The sequence below is a fragment of the Phasianus colchicus genome, chromosome 20 (genome assembly GCF_987193195.1).
Source record: "Phasianus colchicus chromosome 20, bPhaCol1.hap1.1, whole genome shotgun sequence".
NCBI classification, from domain to species: Eukaryota; Metazoa; Chordata; class Aves; order Galliformes; family Phasianidae; genus Phasianus; species Phasianus colchicus.
Window position 1 is genome coordinate 3,818,108 of NC_143455.1, and position 12,429 is coordinate 3,830,536.

General features: G+C 42.2%; 1 protein-coding gene across 2 annotated transcripts; it reads left to right on the plus strand.

Annotated features, from left to right (window-relative positions):
* The first annotated feature begins 582 nt into the window (after positions 1-582).
* CYBC1 (cytochrome b-245 chaperone 1) lies at positions 583-12,350 on the plus strand. 2 transcript variants are annotated; one of them, XM_031599161.2, is made up of 7 exons: positions 583-2,229; positions 3,556-3,682; positions 5,432-5,473; positions 6,477-6,550; positions 7,381-7,477; positions 8,726-8,870; positions 9,437-12,350. In XM_031599161.2, the coding sequence occupies exons 2-7, from the start codon at positions 3,598-3,600 to the stop codon at positions 9,561-9,563; spliced, it is 570 nt and encodes a 189-aa protein (XP_031455021.1). In that variant the 5' UTR covers positions 583-2,229; positions 3,556-3,597; the 3' UTR covers positions 9,564-12,350. The 2 variants fall into 2 exon arrangements, with proteins under 2 accessions (XP_031455021.1, XP_031455022.1); XM_031599162.2 differs by lacking the exon at positions 583-2,229 and adding an exon at positions 2,349-2,511.
* Positions 12,351-12,429: the final 79 nt, after the last annotated feature.

The window sequence follows — 12,429 nt, forward strand, 5'->3', positions numbered from 1 at the left end:
TTCTAACCTAATCAACTCTTATCAGGTTATCCTATTACTGGAGAAACATACAGTTGTTAAATTTTGTCTGATAGTAATACCAAAATAAATCAGACCCTCACGGTTTTGCTGTATGGCATATATTGACTGGAGGGGACAGGTGAGTTTCTTATTTACTACACTCTGCCCTAGAGAAAATAAATCTTTTGTATATTACTGCTAAAAGCAGCCTAACATTAGTTTCCAGAAATCACTGCTTATAGATTATTTTTTTTTATGTTAAATCTATATAGATTTAATAGAGCCTCGAGAAAGTCAGCTGCTCATTTGGGCTGAGGACACCAGGCACTAACGATTTATTATTCATCCAAATCCAGCAGCTGGTACCTCGTGACTCCCAAGCACACCAATTGAAGCTTTCAGTTCCTTGCAGTCCTTCCCCATTCGCACAATAGTTGTTACACAACACAGACTGCAGATAAGTGTATATTTTCTATTATTTGCAATTAGTTAGCTGATTTTTTCCCCCTTTGTTCAAACAGTTCATTCTGGACTGTCTAAACTAAACCTAAACCTAAGGGACCCCATGTAACTTAAAGTTAAAACTAATTGCTGTCAAATCAGAAACTCAGTTACCATTTGCCCACAGTGATTTTCAGGAGCAGCTGCACAAACTTTAATCACATTATGGCCTTAAGCAAACCCTCTGGAGTATCTGGATTTGTATTAGGAAAAAGGCCCAAAATTGAGAATGTTATTCAGGAAGAACCACATTCCTGTGCAAATGGGAGAGGATCAAGTATCCTTCCATCTAATAGATCTAATAGATGAAAGGATGCGTTGATTTATGTAAAGGGAATTTAAGAAGTTAAGCTTAGCTGCTGGTGCCTACATTTTACCAATTTTGTCCCAAAACTGACATGAGCAGATATTATAATGAATTAAACAAGAACAAATTTTGCATGTGAATGATGTTCAACTGAACCTGAAACACAAAGATATACCTTCAGGTGACATACGATTAATGAAAGGTCACAACTTCATGTTAAGCCTGTAAGTGTAACATTTATTTTTGCTTTTTATTCCCTACTGCAGTGGAGGGATTCAGCTACTGGGTCTTCTGTGTGCAGCTGTCTTGAGATAACATTGTTATCTCATGAGACACTGAGAGACCCCCCCCACTAACCTCACCAATGTACAACATGCACAAAGTACAACTAGTAGCCACAGCCCAGCACAAACACTGCATGGCAGTCAGTGCCACAAGTGCCAAGTGTGCACCGGCTGCCATCGAGAGCCCTAGCATGCATTGGCCTCCATGGGTCACCAGTGCTGCCGAGACCAAGGGGCAGCTGGAAGAGGCTCTCTGGGTGGACGGATTCCAACCGAAGAAAGACATGGAGATGCTGGAGTGGGTCCAGAAGGAGGGCTATGAAGATGCTCAGAGGGCTGGATCACCTCTCCTATGAAGAAAGGCTGAGGGAGCCAAGGGTGTTCAGCCTGGAGAAGAGAAGGCTGTGGGGAGACCTCACTGCAGCCTTCCAGCACATGAAGAGAGCTTATAAACAGGAAGGAGAGCAAATTCTTGCATGGTTGGATAGCACTGAGACAAGGAGGAATGGTTTTGAACTAAAAGAGGGAAGATTTAGGTTAGGTGTTAAGAAGAAATTCTTCACTCAGAGGGCAGTGAGGCTCCGGCACTGTGCAGAGCTGTGGTGCTCCATGTCTGAGGACATGGATGGGCTGTGGGCAGCCTCGGTGTGGGCACGGCAAGGTGGTGCTGATGGGCTGTAAGGTCCCTTCCAACCCAACCATTCTATGACTCCAGGATTCTGTCGGCTTGCCCTGCCACCCCCTCAGCCCCTCGCCCAAGCAGGACCAGCAAAACAGCACCAAGTGCACCCACTAGAGCTCTCCCACCCCGTACATCTACCCCAACAGCACACAGCTCCCCACTCTGCCAACACGAGCTTCCCTGCTCCTTTCTATACGCGTTAAGCTACGCAGACTCAGGAAACGATGACTTTTAGACAACACAACGCCCAGGCTGCGCCACCATCTTGAACGCGGGCTCCGCGCCGCCATCTTGGGTGAGGCTCTTCCTCTCCCAGTTACAAAGCCCGAGCGATCCCGGCTCGCTCAGTGCTGTGGTTGCCCACACTAAATATGGCGTTCGGCGCGTCCCGTTCTTAGGGCGAGTGAGGCAATCGGCGGGGAGCGGTGGCAGCGGGCATCTTTCGGAGCGGGCAGGTAGGGGTAGGGCTGCGGGGCGGGATGAGGCGCAGCCCCCGCTGGGTTGGCCGCCCCGCGTCAGGCGGCCCCGGGCGGGCGGCGGCGGCTGCTAAGGCATCCCTAGGGATGCAAGGAGCGCCTCAGCAGCCGCCGCCCACCCGCCCGGGGCCCCGCAGGCGGGTGTGAGGGGGTGTGCGGGGACCGCCTGGGTTGGGATTCGCTGCTTTGTGTACCCCGCTCACCCATGTGCGCGGCTGTGCCGTCGCTTTGGATATCCCTCATCGATTTGAATAGTGCTGGGTGGGTGGATTTCTCTCGATGGGAAAGAGTTTTGCTTTCACCTGAGCGTGCCTTTGTGATGCGCAGCACTTTGTGTGTTTGTTGGGCCCAGCTTTTCCTGGACTGTACTCTTCATAACAGCAACAACAAGCATCTCTACTTACTGCAGGAGAAGTAGCAGTCCTTTCTCTGGGGGCAATTCTGAGCAGCTCAGCTGGTTCCAGTGCCGTTTGCACCTGTCTGTTCTTAGGTTGTGCTGGTAGTGTTAAGATAGGATGGTTTGGAGCTCTCAGTCATGTCAGAATTCAAACCATCTTATGTGTGGAGGGTAAATGGATGCTGTAAATGCTACATGAAATCACCCAGTTCTTAACTGTCTTTAAATAGGTACTTGTTTTCTTGATCTCTGTTGTTACTTTCTGTCTAGGTCGAAGGCATGGCATTGCTGGGGGGAATGGAGCATTGCTGGAAATTCCTGTTGCTATTCTGGAGTAGGCTTGGAAGCTGGGAATGCCGTATACGGCATTATCTGACACTTTGCTGTCAGGCTGAGGCTGTAACCCTGCTGTTCTGTCCTGGAGAATGAGGACAACCAGTATCTGTGGTGCAGAAGACTGTGTTGTCTTGCTTCAGCTCCAGCACAGTCTGTCGTGGTTGCCTCTGCACGTAGCACAAAAATGCCATCAAAGGTCTTTGCACTACACTTGCTGTTTTACTAGTCTGAGGAATTGCTAATTCATACAGCACTAATATTTCTGGTTCTTGTTTTTGATTTTTTCTTCTGCAAGGGTAGGAACAAGTAGAGACTTTATTCCCAAAATGCAGAGTTTCTTGGAAAGTAGTTCAGGTTCCTGTTGTGCAAGTCTCCTCCTCATGACTGTTTTTGTTTGTCTGCCCTTTTTAAAGTGTGCATGCTATTCTTCCTGTGAGAAAAAGGTCGTGTTCCCACTCTGGGTGCTATTGTAGTCCAGATAAAAACTTGGTAAGAAGTCGTAACATGCTAGGAAGGAAGAGTGTTGGAGTCAGCAACAAAACTACTTTCTATTTTTGTTTTGTTCCAACAAGGTTACATGAATCAGACTGGGCTGTGGGGAGCTGCTCCTGAAGATGTACATGTTGATTGAAACCCGCACAAGTTCCCTTCTTCATCTGACAAGGTCACCTGGCATCAGGTCTTGGTCTGTCTTTGTTGGTAAGTATTGTAAGAAAGACTGAGTCTCCCTAAAATTCTGTTCTCACCACTACCTTTTATTTCTGATTTCAGTCCCCCGAACTCTTTAACTTCTTTGTTGGTAGTGTTCTTCGGTTTATTTCAGAGCTTGTGCTGAGAGGAATCGTAATGAATTCTTGAAGGAGCCTGTAGCACGAGATGCATATGTCATGCTACAGAAAGGCACTACAGAGGGACCTGGATAGACTAGTTTGATGTGCCAAGGCAAACTGTATGAGTTTCAGTAGGGTCAAGTGTTGGGTCCTGCATTTTGGTTACCAACGATGCCAGGCAGCCCCACAGGCATGGGAAGGAGTGGCTAGAAAGCTGCCTGATGAAAAGGGACCTTGGTGTACTGATGGACAGTTGGCTGAATAAGCCAGCAGTGTGTCCAGCTGGCCAAGAAGGCCAATGGCATCCTGGCTTTGGATCAGGAATGCTGAGCAGGACTGGGGAAGTCATCCTGCCCCTGTATTCCGCACTGGTGAAGCCCTACCTCAAGAACTGTGTTCAGTTTTGGGCACCTCAGTACAGAAAGGACATAGAGGCGTTGGAGCAGGTCCAAAGAGGGCAGCAATGCTGGGGAAGGGCTTGGAGAATATGGCCATGAGGAGAGACTGAAGGAACTGGGGCTGTTTAGTCTGGGGGAAGAGGAGGCTGAGGGGAGACCTTACTGCTCTCTTCAAACACCTGAAAGGTGATTGCAGTGAGAGCGGGCTTGGTCTCTTCTCACTGGTGACAGGATGAGGGGAAATGGTCTCAAGTTGCACCAAGGGAGGTTTAGGTTGGATATCAGGAAGAACTTCTTTACAGAAAGGGTTGTTAAGCACTGAAATAGGCTGCCTGGGGAGGTGGTTGAGTCACCATCCCTGAATGTGTCATTTGGATGTGGTGCTCAGGGACATGATTTAGAGGTGGGTTGTTAGTTAGGGTAGTATGGTTACTTGATGATCTTTAAGGTCTTTTCAACCTGAGAATTCTGTGATTCTTTCTGACATTTTCTTTGAGAAAGATGAATCATGACTTGAACTCCTCCTTTTGTATAGCCCCTAAATGAGCCTGATATTTGCTCTTCACTGTAGTGGTTTCACAGTGAAACTGATAATTTTTCAGTCTGTCATGTGCAGAACCTCACACTCATAGATTGAATTCTAAGGAAGTCTTAAAGGGTTGGGAAAGAACTCATGCCAGGCAGCATACAGGATCCATATTTGCATTGAAAACAAATCTGGATTCTCAGAAATGGCAAAACCTGCACTGTAGCAATGCTCAGTTGCAGAGTCACACTGCCACAGCTTCCTCCTGAATGGAGGAGGGCAGTTGGTGGCTTCTAACACAATTTGTTGCACAAATTTTCTTTTGGCTCCACAGCACTTAGAGGGGGAAAAATAACTTTGGTAGTGTAAACATGATAAGCATGAGTGCTTGAAGCTGTACTGTGCTTGAGGGGAAGTATAATGTAACGGTTAGACTGAGTTTCTCTAGAATTCTCAGTTTTGTCACTACCTTTTATTTCTGACTTTGGTCCCCTCTGCTCTTTAATTTCTTATATGCAGCTGGGGAGTTTATTTTATTTTTTTACACTAAGTTCAAAGAAATATAACTGTCTTTTGTAGAGTAATCAATGTTGCAGTCACAAGACCTTGTGGCTTTAATTTGTGAGTGTTCTGTATTTTCAGGGAATTTTAGGACGTTTGAGTTCCTCATCCTAATTCTCTCCTCTTATTCTAGGAATAGCCTCCATAGGTTTGGCTGCTGCTTATTACAGTGCAGGTAATGGCCTATCATTTTTAAGAATTGTTTTTCCTGTTGACTCCTTTGTGTGGCTCTGTGCGGCCTTACAAAGGCAGTGTATGTACCTGTCACACTCTGTGTGACACGAATATTAGAACCCAATAATAATTCTTGCCTCTGTGTGAGTCATTATGCTTGAATGCTATATTTCTTACTCTGGCAAATGAGCAGGGAGACCAAGTATCTTAAGTAATAACACTGAGTGCTCTAGCATTTTGTGCTTTCAGTATGCTGTATGTGATTAGCTGCTCCCCACAGCCCTGCTGGGAAGATGTACCAGATGTCCCCATAATGAAATTGTAACCGTGCCTTTGATTCCAGTGCTCCGTTTCTCTGGAAACTGTTAGATCATCACTGGCAGAAATTACTCATAGAAAAGCACCTTTTGAGTGCAGGCAGCTGGTGCTGCTTGCCCCCAGTAGGGCAGAGTGCAGCACGTGATAGTTATTTTTCTACCCGTGGAATTTATTTTTCAAGCTGTTCTGTGATTCTCTTGCAGCATCCTGTTGAGCCTCAGGTTTTAAAGCTTAGTAGCATATAAGAACTTACTGCCATTACAGTACATACTTATTTGAAGAACAAAGTTCAGTGAAAACTGCTTAAAACACCAACTATATCAGACATCTACGTGATTGGTTTTTGGTTTTTTGTGTTTTGAAACAATACTGAGCTATATTCTATTTTCCCTTCAGTAAAAGCTTGAATAAGTTTAGATAGGCTGCTAGGTGTAAACCTTTCCAGGACAGAAAACAAGTGTTGGCTTGCTAAAAGGGCTGACTGCTTTCTTTTGTGAAGCTTCAGTGAATTACTTTGCATTGTTCCATAACCCTGAAATAATGTACATTAGAGTTAATGGCAAAAATGCTGCTGCATCAGAGAAACCACTTCTTTCCTTGTTGCCTTTATAAGGAGCGTGCAAAACTGTTTTGTATACGAAAAAAGGAAAGAAGCTCTAACTTTGTGCATCTTTTGTGTTGTTCAGACAGCTTGGCATGGAAGCTCTTCTATATGGCTGGATGCTTCTTCGTGGCAGCACAAAATCTGGAGCAGTGGGAGGTAAGATGTTCAGCACAGGAAATGAGGTTATTGTGCTAGCTCAAAAATGGTTGTCAGGTGTTGATTTCAGCTGTCTAATGTACTTTACTATTGTGCAGTTGAAACAAGCAATTTATGCTTTTGGTTTTGAGGAAACTTCAAAATTCTTAAGCTAGGATGTGAAGGTAAATAAAGCACTTTTTTTTTTTTTTTAAAGGGGAGACCTGTCCTTTGTGGCAGACATGCAGGCAGTCCTGCTCTTTGTGACTTTTTCTCTTCATGTAAATGAATGAAAAAAAGTTCTCATTTAGCTGTTCTGCTGATTTGTTCACTTGCTCCTACTAATGATAAGTGACCATTGAGGGTGGTTCAGCCTTCCAGGCTACTCAGGCTGTTTTCAATTAGAAAGAAATTGTGTTTGTGAGGCTTGTTTCTGATCTTTATGATGTCTGTGTTGCCAGTGAAGTGACAAGCCTGAGTTATTGGATAAATAACCTCCAAGAGAGACTTGGTGTTATCATTGATTCTTTGGGAAATTTTAAACCTAGTGTAAGCCGTCTGTAAGAAAGGGTTACAGGAGCAGCATAGAAGTGTTCAGATTTGATTTCAACATAGCTTTTATTACATGAAGAATGTGGCAGGAAAGGCAGAGAAACCAGCTTATCTTCCTTCTAGAAGTAACATAAGAGATATGGAAAAGTCTGTTAAACCATGTGCAAGATTACCATTTTCATGGTCCAGTAATAGACAAAAGTCTCCAATTAAAATAGCTAGATGTAAGAGAATTAAAATAGCTGTATACAAAGAAAAGATTGTTTTTTAATTTTTTTTTTAATTTTTCAATTTTACAGGAAGCTGTATTTGACAAGAACAAGGGAACAGTGTGCCTAAAAACATTCAATCTTTACAAAAAGATACTGACCTTCTCAAAAGGAGGCAGTGAACAAGGTGAGAGAGCAATATCTGTGATAGCAACTGTGATTGGCAGGCAGAAAAAAAATCAAGAGTTTACTGTTTCTTTTTTTGTTTTCCCTCAAGAGTTCTGTACTCAAGTTAAGCACATTTGTTTCCAGGTTCACAAACAGCAAAAGTCATAAATTGCCTTTTAGGCTCTGTGTGGTTTTTTTCAGGCTAAGGTACTGAATGCATCACATTAGTCTTTTTAATTCGGGAGCTTCCATGCTGCTTTTCAGATCAGTGTAAGCCATTCCTTTGGAATGATTATATGCAGGTTTGCATTTCCCCTGGCTAGCCTGCTTTGTGAATGGGACAGGTGGAAAGACATTTTGCTTATATTAAGTATTGGTGGATTCAAAATTGTATCAGGCTCCCTAAAATGCCTGGGTAGTATTCTTATTTAATGTAAAGTGAAATGAACATTTGTTTTTTTTTCTGAAAATAAAGCAAAGTTAATGTCCATTTACGACAGCATATTCAGTATGCTGTCATACTCAGCTTAATGCAACATCTAACTTCTTTTGAGCTTTCTGATGAATTGACAGAAGCTGAAGTTTAGTGTGTGACTTCCTTAAGGTTACTGCGAGGCAGAAGTTCCATTGCGAAGTGAAGTAGGATCTTCAATGTCAGATTTTCTTATTCTTGGTAGTCTAAATCAAACCAGCTCTCGAGATGCTTAGAAAATTAACAAAGTACACCACGTTTAAAATCCAAATCAATTTTAGGACAGGACATTTTGGGGGCAGAAGATAAAAATGATTTTTAATTTCTGAACTTTTCTTTTGGATGTGTTGGAGCTCAGCACGTCTCTTCCTGAGAGGTTATTACAGTTAATATGGGGATGCAGAGGTGAGCAGATAATTCTGTAAAGTTAAATCTTTTAGTATTTGTTCTATCTCAGTAAACTTAACAGCTGTTTACCTTCTCTGTACACAAAGAGTTGAGAATCTTTAAAGTGTGGCCATGTAAGAAACCAATGGTCTCCATTTCCTACAAAGCAGTGTAACTTGTTCATGAGGGTTGTACCAGCTAGTATGCACTGTGGTGTTTGTTTTGGTCCATTGTTTTAGCAATGCCTGGGTATTACAAGTCTGTGGTAGTTGTGCGAGTTCAGAACAATAGTACTCAAGAGCACAGAGTCCCAGTCTCACAGTGACTAGGACTGCTCCCCAGGAGAGGTGCTGAAAGTTTATTGAAATGCTAATAACAGATGGCTTTGTTTTCCACATCTGCTTACAGTGGTTGCTCTACTGCATGAGATCAGAGATGTCAATGTGGAAGAGGAGACTGTGCGATATTTTGGGAAGGGTTACCTGGTTGTGCTACGATTTATCACTGGATTTTCACACCCACTGACTCAGAGTGCTGTGCTGGGCTGCAGAAGGTGAAGTGTGGACTTTTTTCTTTTTTTTTTTTTTTAATTACAATGTGTAGATGGAAAACCAGTCACATGGGTTGGTAATTGCCAGCTATTAAACGAATCATTTTAACACCATTCTTACATGCTGATATGACTGTTATTTGGTTTAACTTTTTCAAACCACTTACAGCAGGAAGTGTGAGAAGAGGATTGATGTGTTCTGACAAGGAAGGAATTGCTTGGCTTGATGTTTCTCTATATGTAGGATGCTGTCAGTCATGCTCTGTCATATCAGCTAGCCCTTTAAAGAGTTGTTCTCACGAATCGTAGAATGACCAAGGTTGGGAAATACCTCTAAGATCACTTAGTCCAACCATCCACCTACCCCCAATATTTCTCACTAAACCATGTCCCTTAGTACAGAATTTAAGCATTTCTTGAACACCTCCAGGAATGGTGACTCAGTTGTCTCCCTGAGCAGCTCATTCCAGTGCCTGGCTCCTCTTTTCGAGAAGAAATTAATGTACCTGTTCATGTTTCATCACCACCACAATCCTATTAACTCCTACACTGTTTTTTCTTTTCCACAGTGATGTGGAAGCAGTTGCCAAGCTTGTCATCAGTTTTCTGGAATTGGACAGAGCAGAGAGCCAAGATGTCTATGAGAGCAGCGAAACAGAGGCTAGTGATGCTGATGAACCACAGGATGAATATTAATAGTCATGAGCTGAAGAGACGTTCAAAGATCTGGAAATCAGAGATTGGTAGTTCTTCATAACGAAATTCCTCAGTCTTGACCTGGGCATTTCTCTACATGTGCACTTACAGTGGGAAGAATCTGTCTTAGGGCACCTTCTTTAGTGCTAAACTGCTCCAAGATCTGTGCTCCCAATATTGCTATTGTAGAATTGAAAGCTAATTCTATCTTAGTTTCTGGATGTGGACACTGCTGTCTTCTGAACTTCGTCACCTTGTCGCAATTGTCTAGGACTAGTTATTTATTATTGTACAGGTTTAAAAAAGTACTTTCCCATTAATGAATTGGAGCTATAGATGTAAGCTTCCACTTACTGCAGAGATCTGCAGGTACAGTATATGAAATGCAGAACAGCTGAATTTAACTCAGAACAAAATGCTTTGAGGTTTTTGAAATATTGTGAGTTAATATAATGCTAAATTGGTCTTAAGCAGCTTAATATATGCACTGAGGTGATGCAGGGTAGTGGCACTTTTATATTCTCTACTACTGACTTGCCATTAGATAGCAGTGGAAATCATGAGGACGGTCTGGAATTTTAAACATCAGGTTGCTCAGCTTGTTACTGTCTTACTTCTCTTGGAATTGCTAAGGGGCCATAACTAAGAACCAACAAATGATCATGTTGGTTGTTCAATGCCTTTATGTTCTGTTTAACTTCTGGGCATAGACTACCCAAAGAATAGCCTTATTCTAGACTTAAATGTTTACTATTTTAACTGTGTGTTTGGGGAGGAAGAAAATAAACATTCCTTCAGGTAGGGAAAAGACTGATGTCAGACACCATGGCAGCCTACGTTTGTTTAGTATTTTGCTGTAGTAATGAGGAGGTGAATAATAACTTAGATGTTGTTTTTTTAAGATAGCTGGGCTCAGTGTTTGGCTTGGGCCCATGTGTTACTCTGTGTGTGCTGTCTTTTGTTCTGACCAGTGGTTTCATTAGTGGTTAAAATTATGAATTTTCCAAGGTACTTTATGAAGTAAAAGCTACCTCTTTTAGTCAACATGTTCTGTCTAGAACTAAAACTTCATTGTACCTCTATCAATGTGCTGGTACAAGTACAGAAATTGTAAGATCTGAAAGTTCCTTCCATGTGCTAGAACTGCTTGTATTCAAATTTACCAACTTGTGTTAGGAGTTGTATGGAGTTAAGACCTGAATTAGAAAATACTGATAGTTTCCTCTGGGAGGTCTGAATAGACTGTATGGAGGTGGTCTGCCTCCATGCCAGCAGTTAAATGTCTGGTGGCATCTGTTTCTTCAGGACTTAACCTGCATTCCTATTTAAAAATACTCTACCTCTAAAGAAGTGAAAGCTACGAAATGATTTCAGTCACACGTTCCATTGGTAGTGGAAACTGTGTACATGTATCTGACCAAAGAACAGGTTGATTTCACTTCCAGCCATTTGTGTCTGTGAGACCAACATGCATTTACTGCTGGTTTGAAAGGATCATCCAAGTGTAAGAGGGAGCTGCTGTTGACGCAGCCTCACTGTGGCACTGAACCAGGTGTGTTAGTGTTAAATAAGAACTTGTAATCATGTCAGATATCAAAACAGACTTCTGCCAGCACAAATGCTCTTGAAGTGCTCCAAGTTTTCTGGCTGATTACATTCCTTTCAATCTCTGCCTCCCATTACTAGGATTGGGAAACTGCTGTGTACGAACACAGGGGAAAAACAGGTTGCAGGTAATTAACCAAATTTGGCCTTTATTTTGCAGAAAGATGTGAACTACAAACCATCAAATCTTTTATATTATGCAACTTTTTTAACACTTCAGAGAGATTTTCATTTCAGTCTAATAGGTACCCTCAGTAGCACTCATTGTGGAGAGGAGAATGAAACTGAATTTGGGTGAACTGTTTTTTCATCACTCTGTAAAATTAGTTTTGAGCATTCTAAGACTTTCAGTAGGAAATACCCTTAAATGCTTAGTTTTTACATTATAATGTAAGTGAAATAACTCTACTACCTGCAAATACCTTCTTTGTAGTAAGGATATTTGAGGGGTACGTGGTATGGCTGTGCATTGCATTTAGTGTTCCAAACCTACAGATTTGACCACTGAGTGGATAAAATGGACAAAACTTCCTGCATTTAATCTTAGTTACACTGAGTTTCTTTTCTGTTTCCATGAGAGCCAATGTCATGGGGACAATACAAATAATGCTGTGGTTTTTCAGTTAAATATCAGATTTTTATAGAAGTATTTACATTGATCTGTTTTTAAACTGTGTCCTGCTTCAGCTGAGCTCTTCATCAACCTTCGGTACGGTCTTGGCATTAGCATGATGTACATAGGTGTCCTGCAATACTAAACCAAAATGTGAGGAGATGCTCTATGAGGGGGAAGGACCTACAGAAAGGCATTAGATGGCCTGAGTTCTGTGAGTGGTATTTTGTGGAATGAGTTGTGTTTTTAGTTGATGTCCAATAATCAGCTCCTTTTAGAGGCTTAGGTGCATCCCTCCCTCTCCATATCCTGCTGAGAACAGGTAGGCAGGAGAGAGAGAGGGTTGCTGCACAAATGGCAACATGTCTTACATTTACACAGGTAATAAAAGCCACGCTGGCTTATGTATTGCATGAAAAGTGCTAGTTCTGACACTGGTAGATTGCTGGGAGACAAAAATTTGTCTGGAAAATATTTAGAAACAGCTTTTCTACTTGAAAATGGAAGTAGAATTTCAGCAAGGCCTTGCGTGTCTCTTTTTTTATTAAAATCTCCACTGATAAAATCAACATGTTTTGTGTCGCTAATCTTTTTGATTGTTGATTTGAATTATATTAATATTGATGGCTGTCTGAATTACCATTTGGC